We start from the raw sequence: 18,029 nt of genomic DNA, 5'->3' as shown, positions 1-18,029 counted from the left end.
CTGTTGCATAAGGACAGTACAGCAGGTGAATCAGAATTCCCAATGCTCATAACTTTGGTGAGTTTTCAGTAAGGTTAAACGCTGTAGTAAGTCGCGAAGTGTTTGCAAGCAGCACAGAAATGGGATTTGTGCCCCACACGGTTCTGACGTAGGTTGTCTACTATTAATGCTGTATATATAAGATTTTCTGCTCTGAATACTCATAACTGAAAGAGCACTGTTACTAGCACCTGCTGGCAATGCAAATAACATAATATCATCTAGTAAGTTCTTAACACTAGGTGTGAAAGTGCATTTCAAGCTTTTAAAAGAAATTAATTACAAAAATAAAGCATCAAAATGAGCCAGGATTAATCCAGAGTGGAGATATATTAACAGGTATAATGCTGAAGAGTAACAGAAAAAAAAAAAGAATTCCTCGTACATCCCAGGGAAGTGTAGCAGGTGCGTTGTTATAGGACAATGACGTAATGGGCAGTATTAGATGAAATTTCAGATTTTCTACAGACTATGCTGTTATCTATAAAGAAGTTTCTCCCCACAAAAATTGTTACTAAGTCCTGCTTCATCTACATAAAAATTAAGCTTCGTAGAATATCGTTCGGTGTAAGGAATTATTTAGGTTGTGAACTTCGCTAAACTTTAAGGCTTCCTATGCTAGCAAGTACACGATTAATGAGTCGCAAATCATCAATCACGTCAGACCAATAGCTGAAAGTAGTGGATACACGTATGAAGCAGAACTACCTCATTTGCAGAGCTGTAGGTAAAGCAAATGGCGAACTTCGATTCGTTGATAGGAGAATACTTAACATGTGTAGAGGCCACACTGGCACGTAAGCGGGGTCCTGCCAGGTCGATCTAATAGTAAAGAGCAAGCATGTGCAAAGAAAGTAGATGCGAAAGGTTACATGCTTATTTACGTGTAGCACAAACACTGAAAAGTCTTACCGGCAAATACTCGAAGAAAGACGCGACGCATCCCCAAAAAACATGTTCGCGATGAGAACCGCGTTTCCGGTCCAAAACCAGTAACTCGTATAGAGACGCAATGCTTCCCACGCTCCATAAAGGGGACGCGAAAGGCACTTAAACACGATACAACGCACGGTGCTGCCTATCGCACTAACTACAGTCAACAGCTCAGCGCTGATGTACATGAAGAGACGATTAAAGCAAACGAGGAGTTTTTGAATAACGATGAGTACAGAGCCGAGCCCGCCCTGCCTTTTACGACAAAATGTTTTTTTTCTGAAGCTTCGCTGTAAACACACTGAAAGCCTCTGACGTGTGTGGATAGCTCATTTAGTTGGACAAGTTCTGAGAACAGGGGACCCGTTACTACTCCTGCTCCCCTGACACAGATTTAACCTGGCATGAAGTTTCCTCCTTTAAGCTAGCTGGCCGCGGTGACCTAGAGGTTCTGGCGCTACAGTCCGGAACCACGCGACTGCGACGGTCGCAGGTTCGAATCTTGCCTCGGGCATGGATGTGTGTGATGTTCTTAGGTTAGTTAGGTTTAAGTAGTTCTAAGTTCTAGGGGACTGATGACCTCAGAATTTAAGTCCCATAGTGCTCAAAGCCATTTGAACCTTCAAGCTAGACGAGTTTCGTTCTTTGTAGTTTTTTCTTGAAATATGTGGCCCAGTCACAATCAATGTATATGACCTGATGCATTTTTTATGAATATGCCTAACCTTACGACTTATCTTAGAAGAAAGATTAAGAAAAGGCAAACCTACGTTTCTAGCATTTGTAGACTTAGAGAAAGCTTTTGACAACGTTAACTGGAATACTCTCTTTCAAATTCTGAAGGTGGCAGGGGTAAGATTCAGGGAGCGAAAGGCTATTTACAATTTGTACAGAAACCAGATGGCAGTTATAAGAGTCGAGGGGCATGAAAGGGAAGCAGTGGTTGGGAAAGGAGTGAGACAGGGTTGTAGCCTCTCCCCGATGTTATTCAATCTGTATATTGAGCAAGCAGTAAAGGAAACAAAAGAAAAATTCGGAGTAGGTATTAAAATTCATGGAGAAGAAATAAAAGATTTGAGGTTCGCCGATGACATTGTAATTCTGTCAGAGACAGCAAAGGACTTGGAAGAGCAGTTGAATGGAATGGACAGTGTCTTGAAAGGAGGATATAAGATGAACATCAACAAAAGCAAAACGAGGATAATGGAATGTAGTCAAATTAAATCGGGTAATGCTGAGGGGATTAGATTAGGAAATGAGACACTTAAAGTAGTAAAGGAGTTTAGCTATTTAGGGAGTAAAATAACTGATGATGGTCGAAGTAGAGAGGATATAAAATGTAGACTGGCAATGGCAAGGAAATCGTTTCTGAAGAAGAGAAATTTGTTAACGTCGAGTATAGATGTAAGTGTCAGGAAGTCGTTTCTGAAAGTATTTGTATGGAGTGTAGCCATGTATGGAAGTGAAACATGGACGATAACTAGTTTGGACAAGAAGAGAATAGAAGCTTTCGAAATGTGGTGCTACAGAAGAATTCTGAAGATAAGGTGGGTAGATCACGTAACTAATGAGGAGGTATTGAATATGATTGGGGAGAAGAGAAGTTTGTGGCACAACTTGACTAGAAGAAGGGATCGGTTGGTAGGACATGTTTTGAGGCATCAAGGGATCACAAATTTAGCATTGGAGGGCAGCGTGGAGGGTAAAAATCGTAGAGGGAGACCAAGAGATCTATACACTAAGCAGATTCAGAAGGATGTCGGTTGCAGTAGGTACTGGGAGATGAAGAAGCTTGCACAGGATAGAGTAGCATGGAGAGCTGCATCAAACCAGTCTCAGGACTGAAGACCACAACAACAACAACATGTTTAATGTGACCCTCAAGGAACACAAATATAGCATTTAGAATTTTTTGTGTTTACTGATTCATAATTCTGTTCATAGAACGCTAGGTAAGCCAGGAATTAGTACTGAAGCCTATGAGAACCCAGAAACGACAAATTGTTTCAAGACAAACTTGTACAGTCTGAAGCCGCCAACACTTACCAGGTACTTCATCATGGTGGAAGGTTTGTGGAGGGTGAGTGCCTCTTCTGCGGTGAAGACTGCTGGCGAATGCTGGAGTCCGAGCGGACAGTGATCTTATATAGGGGACACCAGGCCTCTGGGAGCTGGAGGTGTGGCTCGGCGCGAAGGCCGCCCGGGCTCCAGCGCTGACCGCGGGCCCCGACGCCAGCTGTTGTGGAGCGCTGGAGGGGAGGAGGACTGGACAAGCGGCGGCCCGGAGGAGCGGTCAGCGCGGCGGCGGCGTAACCGGCGCTGACACACCCCACCCGCTGTGGCGGCGATTGGGCCGCGTGATGGATGTCGCCTCCAGCCGCCGGCCACCATTCCGCGGACGCGGTACTACCGGGGTCCTACGTAATCCCACACTTGGGCAAGCGCCCAGGCAGTAAAATGTACCAGTCGGAACTAATAAATTTGAATAAACATTTCGCCCTTTGAGAGTTCTACAAGAGCCGCTGGACTATGACTGTAGGGATGGGACCGTAGGAGGCAGTGCCGAACCTAGGAACAATACTCAGACTTCCACCACTTCCAAGTAATGCAATATACACTACAGGCCATTAAAATTGCTACACCAAGAAGAAATGCAGATTATAAACGGGTATTCATTGGACAAATATATTATACATTACATTTTCACGCAATTTGGGTGCATAGATCGTGAGAAATCAGTACCCAGAACAACCACCTCTGGCCGTAATAATGGCGTTGATACGCCTGGGCATTGAGTCAAAGAGAGCTTGGATGGCGTGTACAGGTACAGCTGCCCATGCAGCTTCAACACGATACCACAGTTCATCAAGAGTAGTGAATGGCGTATTGTGACGAGCCAGTTGCTCGGCCACCATTGACCAGACATTTTCAATTGGTGAGACATCTGGAGAATGTGCTGGCCAGGGGCGCAGTCGAACATTTTCTGTATCCAGAAAGGCCAGTACAGAACCTGCAACATGCGGTCGTGCATTATCCTGCTGAAATATAGGGTCTGGCAGGGATCGAATGAAGGGTAGAGCCACGGGTCGTAACACATGTGAAATGTAACGTCCACTGTTCAAAGTGCCGTCTATGCGAACAAGAGGTGACCGAGACGTGTAACCAATGGCACCCCATACCATCACCCCAGGTGAGACGCCAGTATAGCGATGACGAATACACGCTTCCAACGTGCGTTCACCGCGATGTCGCCAAACACGGATGCGACCAATGTGATGCTGTTAACAGAACCTGAATTCATCCGAAAAAATGACGTTTCGCCATTCGTGCACCAAGGTTCGTCGTCGAGTACACCATCGCAGGCGCTCCTGTCTGTGATGCAGCGTCAAGGGTAACCGCAGCCGTGCTCTCCGAGCTTATAGTCAATGCTGCTGCAAATGTCGACGAACTGTTCGTGCAGATGGTTGTTGTCTTGCAAACGTCCCCATCTGTTGACTCAGGGATCGAGACGTGGCTGCACGATCCGTTACAGCCGTGAGGATAAGATGCCTGTCATTTCGACTGCCAGTGATACGAGGCCGTTGGGATCCAGCACGGCGTTCCGTATTACCCTGCTGAACCCACCGATTCTATGTTCTGCCAACAGTCACTGGATCTCTACCAACACGGGCAGCAGTGTCGCGATACGATAAACCACAATCGCGATATTCTACAATCCGACCTTTATCAAAGACGGAAACGTGATGGTACGCATTTATCCTCCTTACACGAGGCATCACAACAACGTGTCACCAGCCAACGCCGGTCAACTGCTGTTTGTGTATGAGAAATCGGTTGGAAACTTTCCTCATATCAGCACGTTGTAGGTGTCGCCACCGGCGCCAACCTTGTGTGAATGCTCTGAAAAGGTCTTCATCTTTAGTTTTCTGCACTGCTGCCTTCTCTTCTACTATCCTTTATATCTATTAGAATAGCTCTTGAACTATCGCTCTATCTAGGATTAAGAATGAGTAAAGAAAACCCAATAAGACAAGTTTTACCGAAAGTGACATTTTTCATTAGACGCTCCAGAAATGACAACCACGAAAACTTTAATACCAGACAAAATTTTAATCATCAGTATGTACAAAATTTTCAGCAGTCGCAAACACATTTTGGTAACAGTAGAGGTTTTTCTCCGCAACAGCAACAAAACCAACCGGTTAGCATACCTAATCAACAATGTAGTGTACAAGGTCAACCAAGCTTTAATGTTTCGCCGCCCGCTGATGCTTCAGCTTCAACAAATAGTAACGCACAGCAACAAGGGAATCAATACGTACAGAAAATACACTATTTGAATTCCTATCGCAATGCACCGTATAGAAATGACTATCATGACAGACGGAAAAGTAATGAGCACAGTTTTCAGCGTACGTTTAATAACAGTCGGTCTTACCAGCAGCAGAATCATCCGTAATACGTCAGGAAGAAATAACAGAACAGTACAAAAAGTCGAAATGCCACAGCATCCTCCCGCAAATAACAGCACGTCAGAAAGAATTTGACTAGATACAGTACAGGTTGCATCTTCCAGCAACGTAAGCAGTACTTCAGATACACAGAATCTTGTTCACGAAAATGTTATTTGAAACAAGCTCTGTTGAATGCACCACTTTTATCACATCCAGATCATACTAGAAATTTTTCCATTGCCACCGACAGTTCTAACACCGCTTTAGGCGTACATATTTTTCGGGAAATTGAAGAAGATGGCACTACAGTAATTAAAAACATAGCCTTTGCGAGTCGCATTCTGTCACCTGCTGAGCGCAATTATTCTGTTACAGAACTTGAGAAACATTATGTGTTGTATGGGCATCTACGAGATTTCGGCATTTTCTTTATGGAAGACATACGACCGTTTACACAGATCATAGAGCGATACAGTTTTTACTTTCCGCTAAATTTACACACGACAGATTAAGCAGATGGAAACTTTATTTACAGGAATTTAATTTTACAATTGTTCACATTCCCGGTACACAAAATATTGTAGCAGACGCACTATCCCGTTCTCTCAGCAACAATCAGCAAGACATCGCAACCAACTTCTGCAAAGCAAATTTCAGCGTCATGTACATTCAACAAGTTGCATTTGAAAATGTCATTTCGTCGTCATTACGAGACATAGCACAAGAGCAGAGTAAAGACAACGTATGGAAAGAAATTAAACACCTTTGGCAAGATAGGAATAATGTTACCGTTAGAAACCATTACACTGTACGCAATGACATTCTGTTTCGCCGCTCTCATCCTGACAGCAACAATTGGTTAATATGCATTCCTGACGAGCTTGTTAACAAATTAATCTGGTATACTCATTTAAGTTACGCACATTACGGAGCCAGAAAATATTTTCTTATACTGAGACAGAACTGTTATTTTACTAACATGGAGAAACGTATTCGACGAGTTTTAGCGCCATTAAAATCTGCCAGAAAGCTAAGTCAGATACGACTTCACATATTCCTCCATTACATCACATTGTACCTGTTAAATTGAGACACATGGCCGCTGTAGATATTTTTGGTCCGATTCCCAGAACTAATAGAGGTTTTTGCTACATCTTTGTCGCTGTTGAACTCACTTCAAAATTTGTTACCTTCACTCCGTTACGCAAAGCTACTGCTAAAACTGTTTCGAAAGCATTTGTAAAACATTTTCTATTTCATGTAGGGCATGTATTGAAAGTAATTTCCGACAATGGATCACAGTTTCGATCTGCTATATGGACACGTATGTTACGAGCTAGAAACATTTCTCCCATCTATCAGGTACCATGCTTCTTCGAACCCTTGTGAACGATTAATGAAAGAAATTGGTAAACTGTGTAGAATATACTGCCATAAAAAATATATTGATTGGGACACACACATACTGTCATCCCAAGATGTAATTAATTCCATACCAAATGAATCTACTATGCTATCTCCGACTGATATATTGAAAAATGTTGAACCATCTAACAAAATTAAAGAATTTGTAACCTTTCCTACATCTCGTCGACTACGACACCATGAAATAATTGACATTGCGCTGAACAACATCAAACATGGCGCAGAGCGCCGGAGAAGACAGCAAAAACAGGTTTGTACACGCCTTGACTTTCACATTGGACAGAAGATATTAGTACGCACACATTATTTATCTAATAGAGGAAAACGTAGATATAGCAAATTTGAGCTTCTATATGCAGGTCCATATCGAATTCGCAGCATTCCTCACCCCAATGTAGTACACGTCGAAACTCTGAGAACCAGAAAAACCAAAGGCAATCACCATATCTGCAACATCAAACCCTTTATTGAATGAACATACTTTATGATTTATCACACTGTAATGCCATTTCCTGATTTTTTTTTATGAGCACTTATGCAATTATATTCACATGAACACTTACTGAAGATTATCGTATTTTTTTTTGGCAAGTGCCCGGCAAGCTAAGGTTAGCAGGTCGCTCTTCTTGTCGTTACACATCAGACCGTGCACATTTTTCCAGATGAACTTACACATTTTATGACCACTTATGCAATTATATGTATGTGATTACTTATTGATGATTATCCTATTTTTTCTTGGCAAGTGCCTGGCAAGGTAAGGTTAACAGGTCGTTTTTCTTGTCATTACACATCAGACTCTGCACATTTTCCATTCTTCATGTATGTATGATTGTTTTCCTGTTTTGTTTGTGTGCACTATGAAATATTTAAGATGTAACGAACACCAGTTGACTTTGACATTTTGCCTTATGATATCTCAACATCGTGACTATTTTACATTTTTTTTTTTTTTTTTTGCTGCTACATTATGATACTCTGTGTACATTTTTGCACCTGAACACTGTCTATGTTTTTGACATATTACGTTTTCTGTCATGCTATGCTGTATGCTTAATTATATCACTATAAACCAGTTTTTATTTAATGGGTATTTAAATGCAAGACATTAATCATTGTTCATCATTTTCAGAAAGAAATAACGTGTAAAAGAAATAAATTATGGGAATTTCACCTGCGGAATGAACGAAAGAAGATGCAATACCACGTCACGAAGAGTAAATGGATCAGAATTAACAAGCATTAACAAGAATATACTATACACATCGTATGATAGCAGTCTTAACTAATTATTTTTTTTTTCAGAATACGAGGCGATTGATGCAGGCTGTCAGACAGAACTACATACCTTAGTTTTAGTGATGAAATATGCTAGAAATAAGGAACTCTATACTATGAATAGTTGTATAATGAATAATGAAGTGACCTTTTTTGCAGATGATAATGAATGATGATGAATAGTGATGTAGAACATGCTAATATGGATAATGAAGTTTTTCTTTACAGGTGATGATAATAATGGAATTATGGTGATATCGATAATGAAGTTTTTCTTTGCAGGTGATGATAGTAATGATAATGAAGTGTTTCTTTGCAGATGAGGATAATGTTGAAGTTTATGTATTTATGCTATGTAGTTATTTAAGTATTTGTTGCAGTTCGTTTTGACAGTATGTCTTATGTCGCATGGTATGATGACTGAAGGTTTTGAAAAGGACAGCTAGAGAACATATATATATATATATATATATATTTAATACATATTTCATTAGCTTTTAATTCGAAGTTCACTACTTTTCACTGCGTTTCTTCTTTCAGCTTAATAATCCATTTTGTATTTTTTGCAGGAGAAATTATTCACGAAATTAATACGCTATAAGCAGTAGGTCATTAAACCTGTGTCATTCATGAATGTGATCACATATACTCTATTTGTTTCATAACCTTGCTACAGCTGACTCATGACGAATGGCGTTACACATCTTCATTTGCAGCAATAAGTCAAATGCAAATATTGTTATGCCCCAGCAATTAATTATCGATCCCAACGCAATGCATTGCTAGCACAAAAAAAAAATGTGTTACCAGTCCCAAATAATGATACCAATTTAAAAGAGTTATGAGTAATACTGAATGATTTTTTCCAACTACAGACTTGAGTAATAGTTACAGAATGTTACATTTTTAAATATGTCATATGTCACCTAAATGATGAGTTCTGAGTAATAGTGAATGATATTTTGTAATAACGCATGCATGCTCTACACTCTTTAACTCCTGTTTTGACTGATGATTTCTGATGACTTGTAACTGATCAATGAGTGCCAATAATTATTTTTAAATATGTCATATGTCACTTGAATGATGAAAAATGTTTTGTAATATTCAATACTTGCTGACCAACGAATGCCACTGTTTCTAATATTTTAAATTTGTATTACGTCACTTTCGTGCTATATATATGAATACCAGTAGCTTGATGCTACACTCATTAGCTCCTGTTTTGAATGATGACTTCTGATGGTTTGTAACTGGTCAATGAGTGCCAATGTTCTCTGTAAACAGTTGACTTATGAACATTATTCTGTAATACTTCATACATGGTACAGAAATGTTCAGTAACTGGGCGATGAGTGTCACGAATTAGTCAAATCAGTTGATAGACTAGTGTACTTATCAATGAAGACTGGCATGTGACTTAATGTCCTTCACCTTCTGACCTAATTACCAGAAATTACTGCAATATCCGTTTGTCCTGTCTATCCTCATGCTCATGGAGCACTATATTTGGTTTTTGCACTAATTCTACGTTGGTGTACCTTACAAGAACGTGGTGTTGACACGACATGCTGTCCACCACCTTGAGCGATGGAGATGTTATTATGGTCCCACTGTTTGGTGTACCTAATGTACTACCAAAATGATAACATGGAATATTAATACGACATTTCAATGTCTTGGCTACACTGATTAATACTTCAGGGAAAAGAACTTCAGATTGTCTCACTTGGTGTTGTGCTTCTGTAGAAAGATATGGACTTTCAGTGCAGCTGGGTGCAACCTAATGTGCTACAACCATGATGCAATCCTTCCCTTTCCTATCCTGGTTCTTGTAAAAATGGTAAAAAAAAAGAACTACAGTGCGTGTGCACTTTATGCCATTTGTTAATATGATTTATACTCATTGCGTATACATTTTGTGATTTCCTGATATGTTCTCTACTACAGTGCATGTGCACTTTATGTCATTTGTTAATATGATTTGTACTCATTGCCTATACATTTTGTGATTTCCTGATATGTTCTGAATTATAGTGCGTGTGCACTTCATGTCATTTGTTAATATGTTTTGTACTCATTGCGTATACATTTTGTCATTGCTTGATATGTTCTGTACTCAGTGCATGTGCACTATATTTTATTTCATGTTCTGAACTTATATATATGTATATATTCTGTGATTGTAAACTTAGTTAATTAAGAAAAATTTGTTGCTCATGGCAAGTCCAATTGACTCACCATCGCTCCCAAATTTTTGGCCCCCCAGTGGAGGGTTATGTAAGAGGTGTGCGATGTATGCACTGCCTGCAACAGGCAAGACTTAGGAGAGTCTCTGACCAGAGAGCAGTATGTAGTTAGTTGTTGCTTGTCGCTAGTCGGCAGTAGTCTGTGCTAATCTGCGTGAGTCGGCTGTAATCTGCGCGTGTCTGCGCGTGTCGCCAGTCTGCTCTGGTCAGGACTCTGGAGGATGAGTATTATTGTAGAAGGTAAAGAAGCAGCCTTGCGCATATCTAGCAATGTATGTTAATTGTCATCCAATTTCTTTAAAAAATGCCCCAATAATAATTTTTATAATATAAAGTAATTTTTTTTAAAAAAAGCATTCATTTCAATTTAAAGATTTTATCCAATGCATGCAATGCATGATTATTCCTTTCACAAATCACAAAGCATAGGCCAGCATTGCACGGAGCTGTGCCGAAATTTTTTAGGTAGGAGCAGATATATTCGCGATTTTTATTGGTGTTTAGGAGTTAAGATTTCGAGCTTACATTCAATGAGAAAAGAATTTTGTGGGTATAGTAAATGTGAATGCATTTCTCCACGGAGATTATAAATGGGAGCCAATTTTGTTCAAAGGTTACAATATTTAAAATTCATTTAGTCATTATTTCCGTAGGGAGGTTACACTTGGTTCATTTTAATTTTTTTTTTTTTTTTGTGGGGAGGTTACAACTTAAATCTTAACACTCACTTTTCGTGTGCTGGAATTACAACACTGTTCAGGAAAATTAAGGTTTTTCCAAATGTGAAAACGTGCCCGAGGCGCAACATCGTCATGTACCTAGGAACAAACTTAAAAGCGTTGCAATCGAGGCATCTATGTCAATACAGCATGTGATCGTCTACTACACTCACGCTCACAAATTAAGGATAATTGCAGAATGTGGCGCCACACAACGTGGCACTACACAAAACTGGCGCTAATAGCACAGGCACATAGGGAACACACACGGCACAGACCTGTATGTCCACGGTATATCTGATAAGTTGAGAAAACCGTCCCGGAACACATGTGCTACAAAACGCCACTGTTTCCTCTGCATGTACCCCTACATCTATAAGGGATATGATCACCATGCACACGTACACAGACGGGTTGGCATACCCTGGATCGTGTGGTCGAGCAGCTGCTGGGGTATAGCCTTCCATTCTTGCACCAGTGCCTGTCGGAGCTCCTGAAGTGTCGTAGGGGTTTGAAGTGCAGCGATACGTCGACCGAGAGCATCCCAGACGTGATTGGTGGGGTTTAGAACAGGCAGGCCACTCCATTCGCCTGATATCTTCTGTTTCAAGGTACTCCTCCACGATGGCAGATCGATGGGACCGTGCGTTATCATCCATCAGGAGGAAGGTGGGATCCCCTGCACCCCTGAAAAGGCGGACATACTGGTGCAAAATGACGTACCAATACACCTGACCTGTTACAGTCCCTTTGCAATGACATGCAGGGGTGTACGTGCACTAATCATGATCCCACCCCACACCATCAAACCACGACCTCCATACAGATCCCTTTCAAGGACATTAAGCGGTTGGTATCTGGTTCATAGTTGACGCCAGCCGAAAACCCGGTGAGAATCACTGTTCAGACTATACCTGGACTCGTCCGTGAACATAATCTGGGACCAATGTTCCAATGACCATGTATTGTGTTCTTGACACCAGGCTTTTTGGGCTCTCCTGTGACAAGGAGTCAGTGGAATGCGCCTGGCGGGTCTCCGGGCGAATAAACCATGTCTGTTCAGTTGTCTGTAGACTGTGTGTCTGTAGACAACTGTTCCAGTGGCTGCGGTAAGGTCCCAACAAGGCTACGTGCAGTACTCCTTGGATGTCTGTGGGTACTGATGGTGAGATATCGGTCTTCTTGTGGTATTGTACACTGTGGACGTCCCGTACTGTAGCTCCTGGACACATTTCCTGTCTACTGGAATCGTTGCCATAATCGTGAGATCACACTTTGTGGCACACAGACGGCCCGTGCTACGACCTGCTGTGTTTGACCAGCCTCCAACGCCCTGGTATTCTTCCTATCATAACGTCATCAATATATTTTCTTTGAGCCATTTGCACCACACAGTCACCATTAGTACGTCTGAAAACGTCTGCACACTTACTCGCTGCACCGTACTCTGACATGCACCAACACACCTCTGTGTATGTGGACTGCTGCCAGCGCCACCGTGCGACGACCGCAGGTCAAATGCACCGCATTGTCATATCCCGAGGTGATTTAAATCCGCAAACCGCCCACCAGAGCGTTGTTTCACCAAGTATCAGCATTATCCTTAATTTATGAGCATGAGTGCAGTTGCATTATTACTCTACTACACACCAACAGTCACTAAGAAAAGCTAAGTAAAGCAGAAGCTTTGTCAAACAACTAGTTACAAGTTAAACACATTTTGAAACTGAATCTACTGTAAATTAACGCGAATTTGCAAGACAGGTAAAATTGTTAATACATTAACGAAACTCAGCTAATTTGTAAATATGACATATTCGTTGGTAAAAGGCCTTCTTCTGTTTCAACGTACGAGACGTCCGCCCCCGGTAGCTGAGTGGTCAGCGCGACAGACTGTCAATCCAAAGGGCCCGGGTTCGATTCCCGGCTGGGTCGGAGATTTTCTCCCCTGAGGGACTGGGTGTTGTGTTGTCCTAATCATCATCATTTCATCCCCATCGACGCGCAAGTCGTCGAAGTGGCGTCAAATCGAAAGACTTGCACCAGGCGAACGGTCTACCCGACGGGAGGCTCTCGTCACACGTTTACAATAACGTACGAGACGGCACACGGCCGACGAGGTGTGGTTAGACCGCCCACACATCACATAACTAGTTTTCAAAATATGAATGATCTAACTTGCCATAAAATTCTGTAACTGAAAAACTAACGGTATATTCCAAACAGCTTTAATGTACTATATTATAGATAACTTAAACGTGTATAGTTATAAATGTTTAAAAATTTTCCAGAAATCACGATCTCATGTCTAGCAAGACGGCGGAGACTGCTTCTAGCAGTCTCTGGTGTGCGTTCCTTCACTTGATTCCAAAATCAGTCACTACACACTGAAGTACCGGCTAAAAAACATTATGTGTTCCCCTACAAAACAAAAGGTCCTCGAGTTGGAGTAAGATTTTTCAGGCGTGTAGAAATTACTCGTTAATTTTTCAGGGTTCTATTTTTGGACCTGTGGAAGACCATTCTATTCTATTACTTTTAAAACGTGAAGTTAATTTTTTTAGTTGAATTCGTGCAGATTGTTTGAACGTCAGAAGACTCATGCCCAAAAAGAAAAAAGAAAGATCGAGTTGCCTTCCTCTGACATTTCAGCTCGGAGTGTACGAAAAGGAAAAAAATGTAACGCATACCTTAAGAGGTGTATGCACTTGTTCATCTTCACTTCTGTGAAACATTACGAACGACCTACAGAGTGCAGTAAACAAAAGAGAGCACATTACTCTGTTACTGTGTAACAGCAGAGCTTCCTATACAATCTGCTCGCTGTTACATATAACCTGAACTTGTGAGCCATCGCTAAAACAGGTGTCTAGTTTGGTGTTCATTTGTATAAGGCATATTTCTGTTCAACGACTTCAGTAAATCACGCACTCGCTTTAAAACTCCAGGTTGGTGATGGACTGATGACGCGATCCTTTACTGTTTGTATGTTATTAATTGTGCTTACATACACTAAAGATTTCAAGTATGTACACCATCAATATCGAAGCTATTACGACTGTAAGTAGCCCCAGGTCATAGCAATCTATAAAAAAGGAAAATCGGATCCACATAATTACCGGCCAGTTTCACTGACATCGATTTCTTGTAGAATCTTGGAACACATTTTGTGTTCAGACGTAATGACCTTTCTAGACTCTGAGAAGCTCATCTGCAGAAACCAGTACGGTTTTAGGAAACAGCGGTCATGCGAGACACAGCTGGCCCTGTTTGTGCATGATGTTCAACAGGCTCTAGATACCTGCTCCCAGGTTGATGCCGTATTTCTCGACTTTCAAAAGGCGTTCGACTCAGTTCCGCACTGTCGTTTGGTCCAGAAAGTGTGCGCTTACGGTATATCCGATGACATATGCGGTTGAATAAAAAGTTTACTAACAGATAGAGAGCAGTATGTCGTCCTGAATAGGGTGACTTCAACAGAAATAAGCGTAACATCAGGTGTGCCCCAGGGCAGCCTAATAGGTCCGCTGCTTTTTACGATTTACATAAACCATTTGGTTGATGGTATTTACAGCGGCATTAGACAGTTTACCGATGATGCTTTAGTCTACAGGAAAGTAGTATCACATGAAAGTTGTGAACAAATCAATGAGGATTTGCAGAAAACAAATGCGTGGTGTAATGACTGGCAGTTATCTCGCAAAATTAGTAAGTGTAACCTAAAGCGTATAACAAGGCGAAAATCCCCATTAATGTACGAGCACAAAATAAATGCCCATAATTTGGAAGCGGTAACGTCCGTCAAGTATCTGGGTGGTTGAATCCTGAAGCGATGCAGTCCTTCAACAAAGGTGATTGCTTACAATACGTTAGTTCGTCCAGTCTTAGAGTTTTGTTCGTCTTTATGGGACCCTTACCAGTTGGGTTTCATTCAAGAGATTGAGAACGTCCAAAGAAGAGCGGTAAGATTCGTGACTGGTGCATTTAGCCACCGCGAGAGCGTTACAAATCTCATAGAAAGTTTGAAGTGGGACGCACTTGCTGGTAGACGACGCGCAAAATGGAAGAAGCTGCTCACTAAATTCCGAAATCCGATCTTTGCGGAGGATGTAGAGCATATATTATTGCCACCAACTTTCAAATCGCGCAATGATCACCATTCAAAGATAAGGGGAATTGTAATGAGGCGTTCAGACAGTCGTTTTTCCCTCGCACGATCCGCGAGTGGAAAGGGGGGGGTGTCGGAAAATATGACTTTGGTGCGAATTGAGCCCTCCGCCACCGCTTGGTGACTAGCGGAATATATATGTAGATGTAGAGGTGGGAGGGAGAACGAGATGGCCAATGTACTGGACCTCCCAGACCGATCCACTGCCCATTAAAGGTCTGTGTGATGTGTACTCGGACATTGGGAAGAAACTGGACTGATGCTCTGTCGTGCATGAACCACGTCTGCAGCCGCTCTTGGAATGGTATCTCCTCTAGCATGACGGGCAAATCGTTTGGACTGAACTGACGACAACTTGCACCAGTCAACCTCTGTGGTAGTATGTAATGTCGTTCTTAACAGCAAAGAGCTTGCAGCAGAAGATATGAGTTTGACAGTAACGAAGGTGGACAAGTGCTCATAGCCTTTAAGGGATACATTTTAAAGCCCTTGTTTATCGGTCGTTTTTGTCTTGGTTTGGTCCACACTACCACCTCTCACAATATGGAATACCTTTTGAACACCCCGTATTTGTTAGTTTCAGCTCGAACTGGGGGGATAAAAATGAAGACTGCTCGTTGAAAAATGTTGGACAAAAGCAGTCGTTGTATAGCTGTTGCTCAGACAGTCATCGTCTGTATTTAATATACCACTCAGACCGTACACCTTAATACACTTTACGTCTGGATTTTTTTGCTGTAATTATAAGGTAATCGACATTTTTCACTTTAAGGTGAGGTAAGACGTCGAACGGTCCGACTTGGAGCAGGAGAGGCACCACAGGACATTTTAATTTCCACTGTCTATACTTTTACAAATAAACTCATAAAATTTTGTCAACATGACCAAGAAGGATTCAGGATTCGTACTCATAGCAGTGAAAATTCAAAAACATAACAAAATAATTTTTTTTACCTGTGAAATTTCATAATTTTTTCACTTACTGGCTGCATTTGTTGCTATATGTACATTTTTCTTCGATGAGTTTTATATAGCATACAAACCATACTTACAGTTTTATAAAACTCTAGAATTTATTTAGTTTATGAAAGAAGTGAATGAGTTGTTACATTTTAAACTTCATGTTTAGAAAAAACTCCAATTTTGTAGTTAATTATCTCAATTTTTACCATAGATTTTAATATAGTTCGAAAATTATATAGTTTTGCATTAAGGAATTTTTATTTAATAAACACACCAAATTTGAAAGTAATAGGATATTTATCTTACATGTTACATGTAGCAAAGCAAAGAAATTTGTGTTTTGCAGAAAATGGCTCTTATAAAGCTTCTGCTTGTATTTGGCATTCTTTTAGAACTATCCAGCACCATAAGCAGGTTCTTTTTCATTTTCTAAATCACTTTTCTTACTTTTCACATTCCTATGATGCACTCTTCTTGATTTTATCGCCTTCAAAAATGATTTATCTGCATTCACTACATGCTATCAGTCTATCGCATACAAAGCTTTGATGCAGTTCACTCTGAGCTTAATTCCCATTTCCTGCTTCGTACTCCATCATTGAAACATGAAACTGCATCATAAACTGCATCATAAACACCAATAAAAAGTGCCGATCTTCCCACAAAAATCGTTTTTGGCGATCTTCCCCTTACACATTGGTTAGAAGTTTCATATGGGTTTTGGGTATCGCCATGAAGACATTTCTTCAATAAGTTTTCACTTGCCAGGTGCCTAAATATAGGTATGATGGCTTCGATTACAGCAGTTGGTAGAGAATTGTTGTGATGATGTTCTTCACTTAGGTATGACAGAAGAATACTGTGCAAAAGGGTGGGGATGCATCTTGATACACTTAAGATCAAATAACGTGCCCTATAATCTCTCAAATATATATGTTTTATACATCAAACTATTCATAAAAATGAGCGGTACAAAATAGGCACATTTTTGAAAAATCAATTTTTTAAAATTTTTGATGTCCTACCCTCCTTAAACCACTTAGTAGTATTTGTAGTTAAGTGAAAATTATATAGTTACCGTTCACTCCCCAATAGTCGGTTCTTTTATTCTTGACAGAAATTTACTATTCAGTTAAAAGACACTTTGTCGATCTATACCAAAATCAAGAATGTCAGATATTGACTAAGTTTCAGTCATAACTGAAAATAAACTTTTTCATATAAACGAGTGTACTGGGACGAAAGTAATGGCTTGACGTATCACTGCCAAGTAACGTAGCTCAGTGAAATTTGGACCACACGAGGTAAGAGCCGCTACAGTTTAGTACAGAAACTAAATGAGAGAAATACGTAGTGAGACGAACAGGAACGACACTTTTATTCGAAGTCACTGCGATTTGTTATGGTCCCCCTGACATTACAAAAGGCGGTGCGCGGTTCTTAATAGTGTGTCATCGCCACGAACGGGAACGTCTGCTCTGAAATGTGATCCCATGTTTGTCATCAAGGCTGGCTAGATGCTTTTGAGGCAGGGCGGTTCATCACTCCACCAGCGCCGTCGCCACATTACACCCCCCAGAACAGATAAGACTCAAAATAATTCCTCCCTTCGAGAAACTCACAATTGTGACCATTTTAATTTTTTCCTGTTTTGTAAGAGACTATCTCTTAATGAATCTCTCCGTAAATAAAAGTGGTGTATTGTAAAGACTGTTCACATTCAGTGATTGTTGACCCCCACTAACAGCAGTTATTGCCATCATTTATTTGTTTTGCTTTTCAGCGTATGTCTACTAGTCGT

At 40.8% G+C, this 18,029-nt stretch overlaps 2 protein-coding genes across 4 annotated transcripts in view; both read right to left on the bottom strand.

The window, feature by feature from the left end:
* Positions 1-18,029, bottom strand: part of LOC126424935 (cuticle protein 6.4-like) — a 245,477-nt gene that overhangs the window by 51,485 nt on the left and 175,963 nt on the right. The window lies entirely within an intron of this gene.
* Positions 1-18,029, bottom strand: part of LOC126424936 (cuticle protein 6.4-like) — a 69,305-nt gene that overhangs the window by 2,012 nt on the left and 49,264 nt on the right. Inside the window, exon 1 of one of the 2 annotated variants that reach the window (XM_050087786.1) lies at positions 3,019-3,168. The exons of the other annotated variant lie outside the window; for it this stretch is intronic. Within the exon in view, the coding sequence (XP_049943743.1) occupies positions 3,019-3,033 (15 nt within the window). The 5' untranslated portion in view covers positions 3,034-3,168. Of the gene's footprint in view, positions 1-3,018; positions 3,169-18,029 lie in introns of those variants that run through there. 2 annotated transcript variants of the gene reach the window in all.

Source organism: Schistocerca serialis, chromosome 10, assembly GCF_023864345.2.
Source record: "Schistocerca serialis cubense isolate TAMUIC-IGC-003099 chromosome 10, iqSchSeri2.2, whole genome shotgun sequence".
In the NCBI taxonomy this organism is placed as follows: domain Eukaryota; kingdom Metazoa; phylum Arthropoda; class Insecta; order Orthoptera; family Acrididae; genus Schistocerca; species Schistocerca serialis.
Note: the sequence above shows the minus strand (reverse complement) of the source record. Positions and strands in the feature narration are given on the sequence as shown.